The sequence below is a fragment of the Brugia malayi genome, assembly GCF_000002995.4.
Source record: "Brugia malayi strain FR3 genome assembly, contig: Bm_v4_ChrX_scaffold_001, whole genome shotgun sequence".
NCBI classification, from domain to species: domain Eukaryota; kingdom Metazoa; phylum Nematoda; class Chromadorea; order Rhabditida; family Onchocercidae; genus Brugia; species Brugia malayi.
Window position 1 is genome coordinate 20,835,464 of NW_025062479.1, and position 21,531 is coordinate 20,856,994.

Below are 21,531 nucleotides of genomic sequence, written 5' to 3' on the forward strand. Positions count from 1 at the left end.
ATACTGTTTCATTCTTGACCATAGTCGGTTATCAGGACATATCAAATTTATCTTTAAATCGTTTATGAGCTTTAGCTTTATTATGACATATCAGTTATATTTATTTCTTAATACACTGCCGTCTGGTAGAAGTTGTACAAAAAATTGTTTCCCAAAACTGGTCGGTGAGACTTTTATCTGCATGCGATGGAAATAGAATTGTTCAAAATCCATTCTTCTGTTGGGTGCTGTGTATAAAAAATATCTTGTGAATTTGAAATTTGAGTATCAGAAAAACAGTTTTGTTCTCCTTGTTTTTTTTTTTTTCACAAATGCAGTATTTTCAACTGTTGAAAAAGTTTTAAGTGTTATAAGCTTTTCTTTTTTGTTGAAGTATTGTCTTTTTAAAACATTATTTACTCTTTTTCTGCTCAGTCCAGTCTTCCATTTTGCGCCTCCATTCGTGTTGTCTGTTGAACTTGCGATAGGAAATTTGTGTATAAGCACTAAAAACTTTCAAGTGTGTTAATAAGAATCTACGAAAATAATATTTTCGAAAATTTGTTTTGTTTAATTGTTCAGCAAATAATTTAGGATGAAAACTAACGGAGTGTTTTAAATTTAAATAACCTTCCGAATTTTCATTGAAATTTTATTCTAAAGCATAAAATATCTGACTGTATGCACTTTAATGTCAAGATCTTGGACATAAATAATTCGGGATGACCCGAGAATTCCTGGAACAAGAAGCTTCCTTCTATCATTTTTGAAATCGTTGCTACAATAATATCATTGCATGATGTCATTGTAGGAACACGTATTATTTCGAGATTTAGTTTCATCATATAGGCTATTTTATTAGTTTCTGGATTAGTAAGTGTTACATATCCTTGTGTTTGTTTTGATTTAAAATAAATGATTTGCATACGGTATTTGATACTTGAACTGCTCAGCAATTTAGCTATGAATGTTTACTTACTTTTGTTTGATTCATCTCGATGCATTTTGTTGAGTATAAAGTTGAAATGTACTGTTAGGATCATTAATGGTACAATACATACAGTCTACAGTTAGTAGTGAATTTGTATGAGTTTCAGAATTTTAGAGACTCTGAAAACTTTTCACTTCTCTATTGAAAATGATTCGGGCATCTAAATTGGAATTAACTAAGCATCCTGTATTTTGAGCATATTATTTGTATGATTGATAATAATTTAAATTTGTTGTGGATTTCGGCTGAACTATTCATACTATTCGTTTGGCACTACAGTGATGGATGATGATCAGTATATGTGAGTTGTGATGAAGGTTTTTATTTATTAATTTAAAATATTCTAAAATTTATAAATTATTCCGCGGGATTTATGATTCAGATGTTTCCATTTTTTGAAGTTAGAAATACGACCAAAACATCTATTGCTATAATTATAACACATAGATCTAATAAATTTTAGTTACTCCTTTCGAGCTGCGTAATTTTGTTGCAGAACGAAAGAGTTATGTGATAACCAACGGATCAGTTGGTGATAATGACAAGCCTCTCAGTGCGAAACGTTACATGCGATTATTATTTGGAAAAACCAAATGGTTTTAACAAAATTCATCTTCGCACCAATGTTAAAGTACCAATCATACGAATGTTTGGTATCTTACAGACGGGTATTAGTCATCATTTCATTACTACCACTTCATTTTTTTCAAATCCAGTATCACAAAATCAAGTTTAAGCTTCTATTAGTATTGTTTTCTTAAGTAAAAACTCCTGACAATGTTTTCTAAACCACTATTCTCTAATATTTCCTAGCTGTTTCCGTTTCGTTAATTTCTAAGAATATCTGATGTAATTCTATCTTTTTAATAGGTCAAAAATGTTGTGTACATGTTCATGGTGTATTTCCATATATAGTAATCCAAACTACTGTACAATTTACACCTGAATTTGCTTCATTGTTGCGAAACAGAATTAGTTCAATCGTTTCGGATTACAATCCACGGCTTAAATTCAATGTTAATTTTGCAATACATGAGATCAAGTCAATAACTGCTAGGTAAATTGGATCTTATTCTTTCCAAAGTCTTAATAAGATTTTCAACAAAATATTTTTTTTAGTTCATAAATAATTGTAAATAACTATCAAGTGTTAAGAAAAGTTTATTCCATTATGCACAAATATTGTCATGTTTTTCAATTTTCAGATCACTGTATGGTTATCACAAAAACAACGAAAATTTTGTGCAGATTCTTTGCTATAATCCACTTCAACTTAGAATGTGAGCTTGAAATCTGCGTTGTTTTTGTTGAAATGATATGATATTTTTTAAGCATGAGACCCTCACGGAATTTTATTCGTGTTTTATATACCTACTGTTTAATCTGATTTGTATAGAGTGGTTCAACTCTATAAATTAAATTTACCTTATGTTCTTCAAGTTCTAATGGATTATTCTGTTGTGCACTTACCAAGTGTATGTGTTCCTGATAGTTTTTCTTTTTTTTATTTACTTTAGATTCAAAAGAAATTTTTCAGTATAGCAGATGCTCTACAAAAAGAAGCAAGAAAGAATTCAATATTTCAAGTGTATGAGGCGCATATACCTTATGTTCTACAGTTTTTCATAGATCATTCCATATTTGGCATGGATATGGTCAATTTCAGTTCAGTCAAATTCCGTGTATCTCCGCAGCGAAATTTTAACGGTTTGTTTTTTTATCGTAAATGACTTTGATCCGTCGTTTCTTTTCATGATGTCATCATTGTGTACGACGTCGTGTACTGAAGTCAGTTGCAGCATGAAACCGAAAATGGTCCCAAAACTTTTTATATTTAATCTATCTGATATCACCCACTACTCTTGCATTTTTTGCTTATAACAATCTAATAATTAACTATCATCTGATGAGTTATCTGTCTTTCGTGGTTTTTTTTATTTTTTATTTTTTTTTCAAAATACGTTCTTGTTTATATCAACACTTTGCTTGAAAGAAATGTAGTTATTTTTCAGACTTTTATTATCAAGATCTGAAAGTCGAGAACATCGTTAACAAGTGAGATGATATAGTTTTATAGATATTAATTAAAATGAATATATTTTATGCCTACTAGTATCTATTTAATCTAATGTTGCTAGCAAAGATTTCTTTTAAATCCTTTATCATAATATTCTCTATAAATATTATCTTGTGGTAGTGTATTTTTTTCTTGTAATAATATATTTCCATCTATAAAATAATATGGATTGTGTATAAATTAACACAAGTTTGCGACATTCACAAAATCTATTTTTAGCATTGAACTTGTGTCGCCACTGTTACCTTCAACTACTACAGCTGTAGAATGTGATGTTTTTGCTGCAGATATCACTAATGCTTCTTTCTATTCTGCTTCAAGTTAGCTTTTCTACTTACTTGCGAAAGATTTAAAAAAATATATGGAATCAAATTTTTATCTTTTCAGAAATTTAATGGTTTCTGCATAATGTAATAAATTTTTTCAGCAATTTAATCGGTATAACTAAGAACTAATAGACTCTACATTTTTATCCACATTTATGGTCGTATTATGTTTAGAAATATCTAACAATCCAGGATTGAATTATATATGGCAAGATGAGCAGCGGCGTTGTAAAAAGAAGGGTGGAGAATTAATTAGCGAATCATCACAAGGTTTTAAAAATTATTTCTGATTATGTGCTTCAGACTGTGAACTTTTGATATGTTGCTGATTGAAGTTTGATGATCTTATATTTAGAAATATCTAATAATCCAGGATTGGAAGTTGGAGATTAATTTAAATAACAATACGGAATTTTAAATCAAAGCGAGGAACTAAATTATAATGTGAGTTTTATTAAAACGATAAATTTTTAGAAGAACGACCATCATCGAACACCGAAAAAGAAACGGATTATTTGAGCCGCTTGCATACTTTCTTCAACGGAAATGCTTCTACTTTTTCCTTTAGCGCCACACAAAGCGTTGCTTTTCGTATTCCAAAAGGTGAAGGATTTTCCCATGTTTTATTTTTCTTGGAACTTCATTCCACTAACTCTTATTAATCTTTCAAACCATTTACAGATATTAGAAAAATTGAAACAAATGATCCAGTTGTACATGACTTTGAAGTAACAGGAACAAATATGTTTGACGAAGAACTATTTCTGGATGATGAGGATGAAATGAAAGAATTAATGGAAGATAATGAACAGGAGTTTCAAGAGGTCACTTTATCAGAATTTTCAACATTAATTACACAAATTCTTGAAATTTAGCAAAAATTATAACACGAATCAAATTTAGTTGGATTGATAACTGCAGGAGATCGATTTGAGAGAAGAAGTTGGAGCAATTTGTGAGACAGTAAGGTCTACTGATGTTAAAGGTACCTATATAATACATTCTGAAGCTGTACTCTTACCAAAGATTTTAGTCTTCGTTGTTAAATAAATTTTGATCTCGATATTTAGATTTGAAAATTCAAGCAAAGTTGTATGGAAATTCTGCACCCTTTCATGGCTTCTCATGCACATTTAATTTTGTGAGATTTGTTATTTGTTCTACTTTTTAATAAATTATTATCAAGCGTTGTTTAGAGAAAGTATTAACTTATGAGCAAAATTTTTGTTTTTAGTCTTACATCATTTTTTTGTACTCTCCATCATTGTTTCGGTGTATTATGTCATAGATTTCTACTTGTTTTAGAACTTCGATCTAGATTACAGCAGTTGGATCCAGATTTTCTTGAAGGCATTTCTGATGAAAGCGATGATGACGATAATGATATCGAGGATGAGATGACTTCGGATACATCTGGTATCGAAAATATGCTTCAAATTGCAAAATCTCCTGACAAAAGTAGTCAGCAGGTTTAGTTTGATGAACATGATTTCAAAATTTTGTGAGTTGGTTCTACTGATTTGATAGTTACGTAGTATTCCACACACACACACACACATTTTTGATTTTTTACAACACTAAGAATAATTGATAAAAATTTTAGTGGAAATGAATATAGAATTATATTAGGTACAAATTTTGTTTAATTGGAGAAAACTTTTTACTTATTTAACGTTTCAAACGTAGTTCAGACGTTCATCCATTTTTAATTCAATTAATCGGTCCTCCCTCCACTTCTGAAGTATTTTAATACTTTAAAGTTCTTCTTCTTTAATGGAATATAAATATTGCAAAGGTTCCAAATTAATGGTAAAATCTTTTTGCAGTCAAATAATAGCAACGATTTGTTTGAAAGTCAACCGAAAAATATCAGAACCGCAATTGCTTCATCGATTGGTTCGGACCACTTAGATAGAAGTTTGCGAGATTCCGGTGCATCATCCCAATATTCACTTTTTTCATTTTCATCGAAAGCCTCGTCACAAATATCTGCTTCTAATGAAACCTCTACTAGGTACGTCTTTTTCAGTTAAGCTACTTTGATATTATGATAAAGAAATCTTGGAAATCTTGGACAACTTTTTTATTTTTATTACATTATTGGTTATTTTAAAATTACACTGGAAAGTAAGGAAATTAATCATGTGGAATTTTCAGCTGCGGAAGAAATCAGCTTTCTGAACAAGACGATGACTGGGTTGAAAATAAGGTTGTTGTTCAGAATGACATTAAATACTTTCCAGTATTTGTCTTTTAATTTATTGCTGAGCAACTTCTATGGCTTTATACTTTAGCGTTATTTAGGAGGTAATCAACTGTGCACAATGTTATGAAGTGGATATTGAGAGCGCCTGGATTCCGAAAGGCCAACAAAAGTTTGTTCTTTTAAAAGACTAATTATTTTTTTCTAGTGAGCTGAAATTGACTTTAAATTATGTTTTTTGAATATTATTTGCAAAATTAATGTTTTGCAGTAGTTTAAAGGCAGAATGTGCAAAAAGTGAACAGTGGTTACGCCCTTCTAAGCGCTTATCTCTACGAAAAAAGACCAATCAGATATGCGATACTGAACAACTCTACACTACAGAATATGGTTGAGTTTTTTTTTTTTTTTTGCTTCTTTGACGAAGTTTTAGATTCTTTATGAATAATTGCATGTCTTATGCCTTTGATTATTAAAATAATGATATCGTGCATGTTCGCTTGAATCCAGAGCGTTTCGTTATCACCTGATATATCTAATGAATGAAAATGCCTTCATGAAGAGTGCAAGAAATTTGAAATTACACATACCTGTTATATTTCTTATATATCTTTCTTCAGGTGAACCTATTGGAAATGGGTGTGAACTGAAAAATGAAACAATAGTTGACCAGTTTTCCACAGAATCGTTCACTGAAAAACCCAGTTTTATCAATGTAAATCACTACTAGAAATTTAATTTGACTTAATTGAATACTATAAGATTAAAATTAATCAACAATTTTCCAGTATAAAAATACAAAAGAAAAGCTGGAAGAAACTTTAATTGAGTCTTCGGTAACTCCGTGGATCAGTGAAGTAGAACAAACAGATATTCACCATTTATGCGTAATGTCTATGGAGATTCTTACACTATCATCTCGTGGAATGCCGGTACCTGATCCACAGCATGATAAGGTTTGTTTTATTTAGTATTTTTAAATTACTAAATTTCTTCCAAGAATATTTTAATATGATTGTTTTAGATTTTGGGAATATTTTACACAATTTCAATGGATGTTTGTATGCATGAAGAAATAAATAATGTGAGCGGTGTTTTGTTGAATATGGATGATGTGTTGCTAGCTGATATGGTTGGCAAAAATGAGTTTTATACTTTTGTTGCTTCTGAAATTGATCTATTTGATGCTTTCGTCAATGTTATTCACAGGTTTGTTTTTGTCTGTTTCGACTGCTTTTGGAAAAACATTACTTTCTTTCATTTTGACATACTTTTGTCAGAAATTTTTTTTAATTTAGGACTTTTTTCAAGTGAAATTAAATGAAAGATCATTTTAGTAAAAAATATGTACCAAATAACAGAATTATAGGTACGACCCCGATATAGTTATTGGATACAACACTCAGCGATATTCTTGGGGTTATCTCACTGAAAGATCTCTTGTCATTGGGCGAAATCTTCTATCGGAAATTTCACGCGCTCCTATTGGTGCACGTTCTACTCTTTTCCTTTAATATCTAATTTTACAAAATTTTCAAAAAGTCCATGTAACGTGGTTTAATCTTAATTCATGCAATCAAAATTAAGTGACATAAAGGTGTAAAAACGTTAGGTTGTTAGGTTTAAAAGAATTAAAGTGGAGACACTTAACAGTATAATAAATTAGAGAATATCGGTGATCAGTACCCATCATATGATGCTATTTCGTGTAATATGCATTTTAATGTAATGGGAAGCATTTTATGAAATTTTCAGATCATCTTACAGTTTTCAAAAGTGTATTGTCAACTAAAAATTTACTATACCATATAAGTTTAATTTTTGCAGAAATCAATGATTATTATCGTCCTGGGTTACAGAAAAAGAACTGGTGGGTAAGAGAATTAGATCCAACTCCAAGAGGTAGAATACTCATAAATGTGTGGCGTATTCTTCGACATGAAGTTGCACTGAGGTTGGCTCCTTTTCGTTTTATTTTTGAGCATAAAAATTTTAGATTATTTTTTCATCTTTTATTATGTGTTTACATACGCTTTTCCATTTTTACACAACCTCCTTTCATTATATAATTCTCTATGTATTTTTTTTTCTTTTTAGATAAATTCTCGTCAATTGTTTTTATAATAAAGAATAAATATATTTTTGTTAATATAAAAAACGTCGGTTTCTTATTAATGCTTTTACATTAATAGAATACTGATAGAAATGTTTTAAAAATGCATATTTTTTGTTTTCAGGAATTATACTATTTCAAATGTCGTTAATAGTGTTTTGAAGCGAAGATTTCCTCATTACAGCTTCTCAACTCTCTCAGAATGGATTTTATCGGGCGAAAGAGATTTGATGTAATTCTAATTTGTTTTTAAAGTATTGTGTCGTTTATCTAGCATAATTTCATCTGTTTAGAAAAGAGCAATGCAATAACCTTTTGAATACCATTACACAGTTTTTGATTTTTACTTCAAATACTGTTTGGAAAATGTTTAGTGCCCTGGTTCTAAAACATATGAAGCTGTATTGTCAGTTAAATCTTTTGATTCTTTTACGATTGGATTTTTTCACGAGGACATCAGAAATGGCACGTCTTTATGGCATACAGGTATTTTTAGTTTTAGCTATTTTGTACCTCTCTTACAATCCTATGATCTATGGGATGAGTGATATTTTGAATTTAGTTCAATGAAGTATTGACACGTGGTTCGCAATTTCGTGTTGAATCAATGCTTTTACGTCTCGCACGTCGAGAAAGATATGTTGCTCCCAGTATTTCCCCTGTTCAAAGACAAGCGTGAGTTCCATCTTGTTTTGAAATGACGTGGTACTCGCAAGGGAGTTTCGCAAGTATACTGATGGTTTTGTTCAGTTTTTTTTTTTTCAGAATGTGCTCACCAGAAACATTACCATTAACCATGGAACCGGAATCAGGTTTTTATCGTGATCCGGTTATTGTACTGGATTTTCAGTCGCTTTATCCATCCGTTATTATCGCTTACAATTATTGCTTTACCACATGCTTTGGAAAAGTATCGCATGTTGAAAATATTTGTACAGCAGATAAAATAATCGAATTTGGTGGTTTGGAATATAATTGTCCGGTTCGTTTGTATTATCTTCATCTATCCGTTAATTATATTTACGAAAACAATATTTCTTTTTTGGTCAGTTAATTTTGCTTTTTATATGCTTATCACTGCGTAATTTTTCTTGCTTTTATTGTTAGACGTGTTTATCCGTTTCCTTTTTTCCTTTAAATCATTCCTTTTTTTCCATTCTTTTTCGTTTCTTAGAACCGTCCATTACTGAATGTGGTGGTTTGGAATAAACTGCTGTCATTTGTTATTATCTTGTAAGTGTAATTAAACTTCTTTTTGATGACCATCATAAGTTGTTTTGTTTAGATAGATGATATTGTTTCGATGCTTACCACCAACAAATTGCATATATCCCCAACAGGAGCAATTTTTTGTCGAAAAAATGTTCAGAAAGGTTGCTCTTTTTTCCAATTTTAAATTTTCTGTTTTATTTACAAATTTGATTTTTTTAGTTCTACATTCCCTTTTTTAAAATCAATTTATTGACAATTTAAGGTTTAATGCCAGTGATGCTTGAAGAAATTTTGAATACGAGAGTGATGGTGAAAAAAGCAGCAAAGGAATGCAAAAACGACAGAGTATATTAACTTTGTTTTTTTTTTTTTTTTTTTTTTTTTTTTTTTCATATATTATGTAGGGACAAAAATTATTAAAGTTACCAAAGTTAAAATTGAAAGAATAGAGATGTGTAGAAGCTATACCTGAGGTACTATTATCTTTCAGTGTAGGAAAATTTTGAATTTTATTCGTGTATATTTGTTAAAGTTCTATGTAGTGTATAATACTCTTTAAAGTATGTTTTTATTGATTGGAGATGATTTTCGCACCCATCAGAATATTATTCATAGTTTGATGAAAATGTTACGAAATTGCAATACTAAGATGTCGTAATATATTTTTATGTCATAATGACTTAAAGGTCAATTAAAATTTTGCAATACCTGACTAAAAATTATTCTTAGAAAAAACAAGGAATCGATTTGAACATAGAAATGAATCAAGATATAGCAATCGAGATTAAATATCTGAAAATGAAATATTTAATAAAATAAAGAAAAAGCGAAAATTTTAATAATTTGAAAATTTTTAATAAAAGAAAGCGGATTTAAAAAAATTTTTCATCAAATTTGCTCAAAGTTCCTCTTCTAAATAACAGATTTTCTTTCAAATTTACATAATTTCTTTATAGCGACTGGCTCGTATATTGGAGGCACGACAAATGGCGTTGAAATTGATTGCAAATGTAACATATGGTTATTCAGCAGCAAATTTTAGTGGTCGTATGCCATGTGTTGAGGTGGCTGATGCTATTGTAGGCAAGGTTAGGCTTAAATCCTGTTTCGAAGCAATATAAATATGATATTAATGGTTGGAAACTTTTTTTTTTTTTACTTTTTATGTTATTTCAGGGGCGTGAAACTCTAGAGAGAGCTATGAAACTGGTTGGCAGTGGAGCTTATGGAAATTCACGAGTGATTTATGGTGATACTGATAGCATGTTTGTAGTTTGTCCAGGTTTCTTTTTATTTCATTCTATCAATTATAAGTAATTGATTTCTGATAACTGAGAATATAACAAATACAATAATCATTGATGTATATGCGAATATTGTGAGGAAAGTTGTTTCCTGAATGTATGAAAAGGATTAGTGTGTTTTATAAGAGAGTTTTGTTTTTTTCTCAGGAGCAACCCGAGCTGAAGCCTTTGATATTGGCAAAAAAATTGCTGATGATGTGACTAGAGCAAATCCAAGTCCAATAAAGCTAAAATTAGAAAAAATTATGCATCCCCTTATTTTGGAATCGAAAAAACGATACGTAGGAATGAGCTATGAAAGTATTGATGATGTGGAAGGTGTCTTCGATGCAAAAGGTATTGAAACAGTTCGGAGAGATACATGTCCGCTTGTTTCAAAGGTATTGTTTTTAGTGATTATGTGGAAAATGGTTTTCTTCCGTATTTGTAGTTAATTTTGACAACATCAAAAAGTAATAAATGGTGTGGAAATACGCAGGTTACTGAGCTAGAATTCTCGTGTCTCATTTTCGTTTTTTTTTTTTTTTTTCTTTCATTATTTGTCTTTTACGATTTTCTACGTGCATCCATATTGTTGAATCTTGTTTTAGATTTTGGAAAAAACTTTGCGTTTGCTTTTCATTAATGATATGAATCGAATGGTACGCTATTTGGATATTCAACTTTCTAATCTTTCGCAGCTCCCATTATCTGATTTTATCTTCAGTCGCGAATATCGCAAATCATACGCAGAATCTGCGGTTGTAGCATCAAAAATGATAGCCGAGTAAGAATTGAGGGATTTTTCGTATTTTATAGTTTCAAGATGTTTAGGTATAAATAATATTTAAAAATTTTTCTCTTTTAGGAAAAGGAAAGCCATATGTCGACGTTATGAACCAGAAGTTGGTGAACGAGTCCCATATGTAATCGTTTCCGGTGAACCAAAGAGCACTTTGATCTCATGCGTTCGTGAACCTGACGAATTCATTTTTGATCGTCGTTTAAAAATCAATTTCGAATATTACATAAGACGTCAACTACTGCCTTCATTGCATCGAGCTCTTAACTTCGTCCCGCTAAAAATCGAATGGCATTGTCCTGTAACTGTTGGTTGCTACAAGTTTGTTCTTTATGTAATTATACTTATTGCGTAAGCGTAGGAACAATAGCTTTCATATCGAACATTATCTTTCTAGATACCAATAAACGAGTTAATTTTATTGCAGAGCGAGAAGAATAAATTCATTAATTTGATGTCGCAATGTTTTTGATACTTAATTATTTTCATTCCAGTTTAGTTGTTTAAGTTTATTGATCAATTTGTTATAAGCACCAATACATTTCATTTCTAATGAGGGAATCAAATTTTAGTTGTGGAGCACTTGGTACACGATTATGGTGCAAAGATTGCATCGTTGATCCTAAAGCTTTTCTACTTGCTGTATGTGATTATTACTGGGAAAGACGCCTTCTTTCTCAGCTCAATGATAAATGCCGTAAATGTTTATGTAAGTTTATCAAGTCAGTAATTCTTACGTAATTTTCGCTATATCCCTGCAATTTTATTAGGTCAAAATGATGTAGAATTTTTAGTGATATGCTAACCATTGTCGTCATTTTTTAATTATACAGCATAGTTTAAATTGTTAAGAATTTCCTACGAATTTGAGTTTTCCTTTTTTTTGCAGTATTACGATCAGTCAACATTGATTATAATAAATGCATCAATATGGCATGCATTATCAAGCAAAAACGAATCTTTTTAAATCGTTCAGCGGCTGAGCTCGCAGTACGAAGTCATTTTTTAACAGGCGACAAATCTCTCTACTAAATTGATTAGGAATTTTAATATAGTTTTATTTGGTTTTAATTTTGAACAAATGTTATTTAGGAAATAATATTCTTGTCATGTTTTATAATAGTGCCATTCATAATGTGATTTTTTACTAAACTATTTGGGTGATACTACTATTGTAGGTATTTTTATCAAGACTACCAGTAAAGTTGCTTTAAAAAACACTGCTATAAATGTTTTTGTTTGCTCGTTAATCTTAATGACCAATTACTGAGTTTTGCAGATCGGCGAAAGAAGTTTGAGGTGTTAAATGTTTTCTTAAAAATGATTTATAGATAAGCATAATTTGGATATTTTCTATAAGCTTATTTGGTGGAATGGTTTTACATAATATATGCCCAAATTATAGCATAACTGATCACCGAATATATCCTTATTATATCCTTTTTGAGATCTCTTCAGGTGTACATGTATACAAGCTATTATGACTAGGTTCGTTTATTCATGGCACAAAGCAACCTCTAGTTTAATATTTTTCATATTTGATAAAAATATGCAAATTATATTATATATAACTTTTAACACTCAAAATTTTGCTCTTCCAGTTATTTCCAATTTTTTTTTTCTGATCGTATGTTTGTGAGAGTATTAATTGTATTTAAAATTTTCTTGGATTTATACAATTTTTGTAAATATATATTAGAGAATTGCCATTCTTCGTTTGTATGAAAAGAAGTGATCCCTGTGTGATGTGTTGGAATTGTGTTTTAGTTTGCGATTCATACAACTAACTGATATTCTGTGTTATTCCTCTTCAACTACTATCAATAAATCTAATATCAGATCTTCAGCTATTTGATGATTTTCAAGCGTAGCAATCGTTAAAGCTTCAGAGAAGGTTACAATTATTTCGAGGAATTATTTGGGAATTCTAAATTAAAAGAAATCCTAGTTTGCAAATGTTCCAAAACAGCAAAGACAAGAAACTAAATCATAGGAAGATGTTGAGTATGTGGAAACTCTTGGTGGTGGTCACTTACAAAGTCTAAGAAGTGATATTTGGAGAAAGGTTGAGTGGAAAACTCCAAAAAGTTACTGCAAAAAGGTTTGAAAAAAAAACGAAAATTATGGTAACAAATCTTCTCTTTTTTCAAGTGAAGATATAATGCTTTGCTCAAGAAGTATTTCAGAGATAAATTCAGAAAGTTCTGTCTTGACAAACTAATTAATTGTATGCATGCGATATTTGGAGTCATCGCAGAATAAGTCACACATAAAGCAAATCAATCATTGCGAATAATTCTGCAATTGATCATTTTATCCTTTCTAATTTCTGGGAATGTAACTGCATGTAGGCACTCTAATTGTAATTATAATTTGTTGTTAACAATCAAAATTTAATTTACTTTGAAGTCAAAAATTAAGTGCTATCTTAAGTTTTGCGGTTTTGAGAGTCAAATATTTGTTTTTCTATTTTTATTACAGTTTTATATTGTATTTCAATCGTTTCATTCTCCCTGAAGTAAAATATGAATTCAAAATTAAAAAATAATTTCATCTGTTCATTTGTTATTCAATGATATTGGATTAAATGGTAACACAACTTTTTATTCCTTTTCTCTACCTCTCTCTATCTTCCTCTCCCTTTCTCTTTACCATTTCGTTAAAACAAATAAATTTTTTCTAAAATCTCCAAATGATTTTTGAAAGCTGCTGGAAATTTTGAAGCATTGATTTTAATTATGAAACATTTCAAATTCGTAGTTTTCTTTTTCTCTCTTTTTTTCTGCAAAATTTGAAACAGAACAAGTCAGTTCATTTATTCTATCGAGATATTTCAAGGAGAAAAGTCTAATCAATTTGATACAACTCATTGATCTTAAATCATTTTATTTTACAATCAGATGAAAGATAATCAATCGACTTTAAATCCTTCAAAAAGTTATCCTTTATCTACCACTCACTATTCATTCAATAAAGAAATTAATTTACCTTAAAAGCTAACATTTTATTAGGAAGTTTTTGGAGGATAAAAAATGAGCTCTATTGCTATGAGAGAAATTACTCATCCGAGATCTACCATTAAGGTTATTCAAAAAAAGAAGAGCGCGAAGTTAATGTGATAATAATATAAAACGAATAGTTGATCGTATCAATCTTTGCCCATAAATCTTCTAATTATTCTTACAGATCATTAATTAGTAAGTAGGGTAATTTTAGGTAATTAAGAAATGCTCAAAGCAAAGCATTACATTGCGATTTTAATCGATCATAAGATTTGAATAAAACCAGTGTGGGAGAATTAGATTTTAGGAGAAGAGAGCTTGTCAAATTAAAAAAAAGAAAAAAGCGAGAATCTGACTATAATTGTACTTATCAGTTGGTTTTTGGGAATTTTTTTCCAGAAATAATCCAGTATTTCAATTTCAAAAATGGAGTTTGAGTTACGAAAAAAAGCATTAGCTTGTATCGAGAGTAACGTAACGGAGGTGCAAGTGGTCATTATTGTTCTGACCCGTGAACTTGCCTTTAAAGTATGTGAATTTCTTGTTCTCCTCTTTAATTTTTTTTCTTTTTTGAACTTCATATCCTCTTAATTTTTCCAATTTCAAGTTTCACTTCTAATTCTTCTAGTTTCAGGTCTTTTAGGATTGATGAGATTTTATAAATCAAAGGATATTTTTGCGAATTCTTGTCTTTTCTTGTCACTTATTTTATTTTATAAATTAAAAAAAAAAAAAAAAGACGTTGAATTGACAAGCAATTGTTCATTCAGAATTAAACTTTATTCTTAGTTTTATTCTCACTTATTGTATAAATGAAATTTATATTACAAAAAGTTGTTTTTATAATGTCACAATAATTCTTTCCAACCAAATGGTGGCTAAATATTAGTTCATTAGAAGTTAACTATAATAATATATTCAAATAATGATTTTAAAGAAAAAAAAAGAAAAAATTTTCTCGAATTATCGGTAATCTAATTTGAAGGTAGCACATCAACTAAATGAGGATGCAGGTGAAATGAAATGTCTACCATGTATCAATGATCGTCGATTTGAAGTACATTTGGATGAAATGAAACAACGACACTTTCCCATCGTTGCTGGCACATTAGGAAGGATTGATTTATTTCTTTATCGAAATGTATTAAGTAAGAGTTAAATATCTCATTTTATAAATTCAAAATATATAATTCAAAAAACATATTTTTTTTCACTTTTTTTACTTGATTAGATCCTTAAAAATTCATCAATTATTAATAATTTTTTTTCTCCTTCAGCCAATTCAGTATTTTTGAAATTGTTTAAGTCTTCTAGAAAGAGACTTTCTCTTTTGCTTTGTTTTTTTTTTTTTTTTTTTTTTGGTATCATCTAATTATTAATAGATTAATCTGGATAAATTTGTCAACAGGTTTTGAGAAAATGTCCTCAATTTACATTACTGTTGACCATTACTAGCCACTTTAACATTAAAACACTTTAAACATTTAATGTGTTGAGTAGGTCTAATCTATTATATAATTAAATAAGTGGGTAATTATTTTAGTGAATAAATAACTAAACAGTTTTACATGTCATACTAGGTTGAAATTTGCACTAATTGTAATTTTCGAACAATCCTAAGTAAGCTTGAGCAGTAAGTTAACAATTTTAATCCGATTACGAAACTTTTTTTTCTTTCTTTACGTAGAGCCAGTATACATCAAAGAATTATTCATACTTGATTCGATTGCAATGGTCAGTTTTCCACTCAAAAGGTCATTAGAACGAGTGCTAGGCTTCATTCAGAAACATATCCATGTAAGGCGCATTTTATACATTCTACAAATCAACTAATTAATTAGTATCAACTTTTACCAATTGTTCATTGTATAATTGTATTGCTTAAGTGTTAGAAATAATACTTTTTGTAGAAATTTATGTACACATATGTCAATTTTGAGAATTTGGTTAAATCTATTTACACTTAATCCATTAAATTTCTTTTTGCAATAATATGCGTTTATGTATAAAAGCTTTGCAACTCTGTCAAATATTTCTCTAAACAATATTGATTTCGAAACTTCATGCAAGTATTTCTATTTCAAAAAAAAAGAAAATTTTTAGCAATTTTTTTTATTGTGTTTTGGTAAGTGAATAATATAATTGATAATGATAATAAATATAGAATTACAGAATAAATTTCAATGATTTATTTTCACGCTTGTTTTTACTTATAAAAATGCACATGGTATGAAGACAGATGTCCTATGAAATTATTGCGTATATCGTGATCAATAAATAAGTATATATTTATATATTTATATTTATTAATTTGTTCAAAAAAGAGAAAAGATTATTCACTTATTTTAGATAATATTGCATTTACCGCCTTGTGCTTCAATTGTACGTCAAATACAAGATTTTACTGGAAGTGTTTCATGTTATGGAGCACATCCTCATCTTATTGAAGCGAATCATTTTGCGCTGCATGTTTCGGATGAGGTTTGTTCCTTTTTACTATGTCACCTGTTCCCATGAGATTCTGAAATCTATCACTTGAAATGCATTAGTGGAGTGATGATAATAATGGTGATAATGATGATGATATATTCATGTCGATAATAACATATGATGATGATGATGCTGATAATGATATTGATGTTGATAATGTATTAGTGACATAAGCAAATCTTGTTTATGATTTAACATCAAACAGTTCTAATCGTTAGTGGAAGAAAGTGCATTATTCAATGTTATTACGTACTGTAAATCCTTTGATTCACTTTTACAGTTCAGTCTTTTCCACGATAGAAATTGTATTATCGTACTAGATTTGACAAAATTCCGGTTAATTTATTTATATTTGCAAACTTACCAAACCATTATTTCTTCTTAATCATTTATCAATTCAGCAATTAAGCACTATAATTTTTTTTTTTTTTGTTCATTTTTTAGATGAGAAAAATGGATACACTTTGTGACTTATGTCGAACGAATACATCAGTACCAATACTTATTTGCTGCAGCATGCAAGGCACTGCATTCGCAAATGCAAAAGTATTACGAGCGCAAAATTTACCCGTAGTTACTTTGGTTTGTAATTTTCCTTTTTTTTTTTTTTTTCTTTTTTAATAAATGTGTAAGTTAAGACGGATCGATGACACTAACAGAGAGATATTTTCCCATTATGACATTATTGAGGAAATTTTCACGTCTCACTTGTCCATTTCAAACTGTTTCAATATGATTTTGCAGTCTGGTCCTTTTCTTTTGATTAAAGTACAGTTGGGTTTATTACGGGTACGTTTTTTGTAGATATCCTCTGTATATTAGAATTTAATCAATGTTAATTCTATCAATTTTAGACTAAGAGCTCTTAGATAGTTCTTACATCTATATCTCATTTCTTTATTACTGTTAACAAAATCGTTTATTCTCTTGATCAATATTTATTCTTACTTATATAAGTGAAATATATAGACTAGTGAAATGTCATCCGATGATATTCGTGTCGCTATCGAAACATTTCAATTGTGTCAAGTGCATATTATGATAACGACTGGATATATCCGTGGTTTAATAGATTTGAGGACACCAATGATTATTATCAATTATGATTTACCGAAACCTGATGCATACGCTCGGAGGTAACGTAATGCTTAGGTACTTTTGGAAATTCAGAATCAGTCGATGAGATAAAGTCAGAGGAAGTTGGATACATGTAAACAGAGAAATATTTGGTCATCTCTTAATAACTTCATTTAGGAGTATTCTGAAAAATTACTTCAAATGAATTTCAAACTGATTTCTTCCATATTCAGGATTAATTTCGTGGGTGAATCCTGGATTGCCAAGCACACCGTCTTTATATCATTGATTAAAATGAGTGAAAGACACAAACTATCGCAGATAAAAGAAAAACTTGGCTTACGGTGGTTCCTGGTGTTTCCGGACTGAATTTTAATTTTAGTTCAAGATGGTAGATTATTTTTGAAAGTTTGACTTATTCTTAATTTATTAATGCACTACTTCAGAATCTCCAATTCCTATTCTTCTATTCAAACATTGTAGCTTTAACTACTTCTAAAACAACCTCGGTTACTTCTAAATTCCCTCTAAAGCAACTAGGAAGGCATGCATTTTCAAAATTTATTTAGGATATATTAAATACTATTTTCACCGTCGTGCTTTCTTTTTCTTTACCAAATAATTTTAGTAATAAAGACCGCTATTAGAATAATTAATTATTAAGTGCTTGAAATTAAGTCCATCTTTTGCTAAATAATCCGTCTCTTAGGAAGCAAAACATCATTTTCACCAGTCCTCGAATAAAAATCAAAAAAGCAGTCCATGCCATTCAAAAAAAGAAAAAAATTCAAGCAATCCTGCTATAGAATCTCGACATGCTCTTCACAATGTGACTAGAACTTTTCAATTTTGCTGAGGAATATAACAAATTTCTAATTCTAAAATTTTCAGTAGAACCACTGGTTCATGTGACAGTTGTTTTCATCTTAACATTTAGCACTATAAAATCTGTCAGTATATTATTTGCATCTTCTGTATTACTATGAGATCTGAAACAGAGACCATATTATTTAGTCATTTCTAAACGTTTCGTACTTGTTTTGAAAAGTACTGATAAACTGTAGAATGTCGATATGTTTCCCACATTTTAAAACTGTCAGTATAATAATGAGCGAATGTGCTACTGAAATAAAATAAATTTTTCGCGCAAACTTTTTGAGAGTGCAATTCACAATTCGTAAAGAGTAAAAAACATGTTTTCCGGACTGTAAATTGAATCGAAACAAAACACAAAAATAGAAACACCTTCAATGTTTTCTCTGACTTGACTTTTCGGTTTCAAACTCTTCCTCATTTTTTGCAGAAATAAAAAATGCAAACCATTTTATAGTAGGAAATAATGGATAACCTTTTTCTTTCAATCATCTAAATTATCTACAATAGAGAATAAAAAGTTAGACAACTACAGTCAATATTCAAAATTGTTTGAGTGCCATAGTACCGTTTTCAAACAGTGAGGCATTTCGTTCCATTTCGGCCATAGCCTGAAAAAAAGGAAAATACGTCAAGCAGACTTTTTTGTTTTAAGTTTCAAATCTTCATAACGGGAAAAGAAACATTTCAGAATATTTGTAACATTATAGAAGAAATTACGTTTATAAAACGCTTATAACAGAAATTATAGGCAAAGAAAAATCATAGGGAATAATTATAGGGAGTAGGCTCTAATTTTAATAGAATAAAAGACTTTTCGTTGGGAAACGTAATAACACCACACCAAAATTTCTGGCCTCGTTTAAAAAAAGGAAAATTGAAAATCAAAGTTTTTTGATGCTATGATGCTACCTCTTCACTGAGTCTTCTGGGTGGTGGTGGTCGAAGTTTATCGGCATTGAGGTATAAAAGCACAAAACTAGACAACTGAATCGCTGTTGACAGTAACGCCAGTCCAAATTTGGCCTGTAAAACCCTGTACATCTCTTCCAAAACAGAAAATTTAATTACATATAAACGTTGATGATTTGCATTAAAAAAAGTAAAATTTTTAATTACAAGTAAACTAATTAAGGAAATTCAATTACATATACAACAAATCCACGACTTGATCACCCTGCTTACAAAAAGTAAGAAAAGAGTCACCATCAACAACAGTGCTAATAGCTTGATAAAATTATCTTTAAAGTTAACTTAATATTTCAGCACACTACGATGTACTGTTCTTTTTATATCCCAATTTCCAAATCCATGAAGGGTAAAACTCACGGATAATAACGATAGAGACAAGCAAATAAATTTGGAATTTCAAAACTTCAAATATTTATAACTTAGATGCATTAATGCGACAGAACAAAAAAAATTTAAAAAATAAAACCAACATGATGACTTATAAATCGCGCAGGTGGTGCAAATTCATGGCCCAGGTGAAAATATCGAGTACCTGAAGCGATTCTAAAAGCACAGGTTGCAAGTCTTTTCGAATAAAGCATCTCTTACGTCACAGCTGCAAAGGTTACAAACTGCAAAATGATAAAATATATGCAATGATGCGATAATATCCCCTCAAATTAGGATTTAAAAAAAAAGTTCTGTAAATAGTTACCTACAGCATACATATAAAAAACATATTTAAGGAGTGCTGGAGGTTATAAGTCAAATACATATCTGTCATAATCTTTTTGATACAAAATGTTCATGTCTATCCTACTGTCATACAGTATCAGAATAGACATGAACATTTCATATCAAAAAAATATTTTAAGCAAAAATTTTTTCTACTGTTCACCTTCAGAAGCACGTATTTCTGCTAAATATAAAATTAGTACTACTGTCATAATTAGTGATTGTCTGTAGATTAACTGAATTGAAATATGACTTAAAAGGAATGTCCTTCAAATTCTAATCCATAAGGAAACATATTCAAATGCATACATTATTTTAATTAAAAGGGATACAATGCATGTTATAAAAGAGGAAAGTTTATAGCAATTGTAAAGTGTTCTATTCACGTCTAACTGAAGCCTTATACGTCTTAATACAAACTACTTAAGTTAGAATGTTTCTTTGCTATATAAATAGAATGAAATTTTATTTATTCTAAACAGACTCTACAATAATCACGCTACCCTAACCTTCAAAGCAACCACACAACTGCAGAAAACAATCACGCAATTCATTCGCTCAATCAGATATAGACCAAGCATCACTGTGCTATTTTGACACACTCTTTATGACATATTATTTGTGCTATAAGAAATGAAGCACAATGGCTTGAGACAGCCATCACTGACCCCAGATGACCAATGAGTGCTGTTTAATAGCGCAGCGGGGAGTGAATTAAGTCATCTCATTAAGTCATTATTTCTATTCTTCATTGAGAATCTTTTCTCTTCCCCCAATTACTTTCTAGCTATTTAGTTGCATCATAGTTCTGTTGCATCATAATTCCAACGGTCTCATAAACGTGAAACAATCCTCTCTCCCCTTTTGTTCTTATCCATCTTTTGTGACGTCATGAGACCCTCTTCCTTGACATATAAGTTAATATTAATGCGTAATTTAAAATACTAGCAAGAGCCATTAATCAAATCATCGAAACAATTACAAGAATGATCTTTTAACTAAAATATTTATGAACAATATAGTACAAAAGCAATTAGAAATAAAAATACTAAGAAATACTAAGAAATAACAAACTAATACAAAATGTCCCGTTTGTTTACAACAGAACATTGAAATATTCAATAATTCTATCTTTCAAGCATTATCTTTCGGACAATATGAAACCACGAAAATGCAACATCCCCAATAAGAAATGACAATTATAAGAAGACTTAGGAAAAGATATGATGCAGCTATATATTGCATATAATGCACGGTTCAGCCACAAATTTAAATTCAACCTCTTTACTTCTGGAAATAAGGCATTAATGCTTGCTGCCTGCCAGCTTACAGATCTCCTCAAGGTCCATTTCTTAGGGGCAAGAAGAAAAGGTACTACTTTGCATGGAAGTTAAAAACTTGTTCTGACAGATAACCA

General features: G+C 29.9%; 3 protein-coding genes and 1 non-coding gene across 5 annotated transcripts; 2 read left to right on the forward strand and 2 right to left on the reverse strand.

The window, feature by feature from the left end:
- Positions 1-1,508: 1,508 nt before the first annotated feature.
- On the forward strand, positions 1,509-12,018 carry Bm6377 (the record flags this gene model as incomplete). 2 transcript variants are annotated; one of them, XM_043075585.1, is made up of 33 exons in its annotated part: positions 1,509-1,638; positions 1,841-2,027; positions 2,176-2,250; positions 2,508-2,677; positions 2,983-3,025; positions 3,267-3,367; positions 3,548-3,643; positions 3,848-3,976; positions 4,055-4,197; positions 4,295-4,358; positions 4,679-4,842; positions 5,200-5,387; positions 5,531-5,582; positions 5,678-5,748; positions 5,848-5,966; positions 6,197-6,291; positions 6,365-6,532; positions 6,601-6,785; positions 6,946-7,064; positions 7,404-7,530; positions 7,814-7,921; positions 8,064-8,175; positions 8,252-8,364; positions 8,455-8,671; positions 8,975-9,062; positions 9,164-9,246; positions 9,858-9,989; positions 10,078-10,183; positions 10,353-10,585; positions 10,796-10,971; positions 11,053-11,307; positions 11,559-11,695; positions 11,876-12,018. In XM_043075585.1, 33 exons carry the CDS (start codon positions 1,509-1,511, stop codon positions 12,016-12,018), a joined length of 4,329 nt encoding a protein of 1,442 aa, XP_042931519.1. The 2 variants fall into 2 exon arrangements, with proteins under 2 accessions (XP_042931519.1, XP_042931520.1); XM_043075586.1 differs by having other exon boundaries at positions 3,566-3,643.
- Positions 12,019-14,414: 2,396 nt separating this feature from the next.
- Bm8152 (uncharacterized protein) lies at positions 14,415-17,924 on the forward strand (the record flags this gene model as incomplete). The annotated part of the gene is made up of 7 exons (XM_043075587.1): positions 14,415-14,516; positions 14,974-15,136; positions 15,676-15,785; positions 16,338-16,469; positions 16,923-17,060; positions 17,448-17,614; positions 17,789-17,924. 7 exons carry the CDS (start codon positions 14,415-14,417, stop codon positions 17,922-17,924), a joined length of 948 nt encoding a protein of 315 aa, XP_042931521.1.
- Positions 17,925-18,970: 1,046 nt separating this feature from the next.
- On the reverse strand, positions 18,971-19,981 carry Bm8151 (Uncharacterized protein; the record flags this gene model as incomplete). The annotated part of the gene is made up of 3 exons (XM_001893303.2): positions 18,971-19,039; positions 19,341-19,454; positions 19,871-19,981. The coding sequence occupies 3 exons, from the start codon at positions 19,979-19,981 to the stop codon at positions 18,971-18,973; spliced, it is 294 nt and encodes a 97-aa protein (XP_001893338.1).
- A 185-nt stretch (positions 19,982-20,166) lies between these two features.
- Bma-mir-5848 lies at positions 20,167-20,244 on the reverse strand. Its single transcript, XR_006228142.1, has one exon. It is a non-coding gene; the product is annotated as a pre-microRNA Bma-mir-5848 (primary transcript).
- Between the last annotated feature and the right edge of the window lie 1,287 nt (positions 20,245-21,531).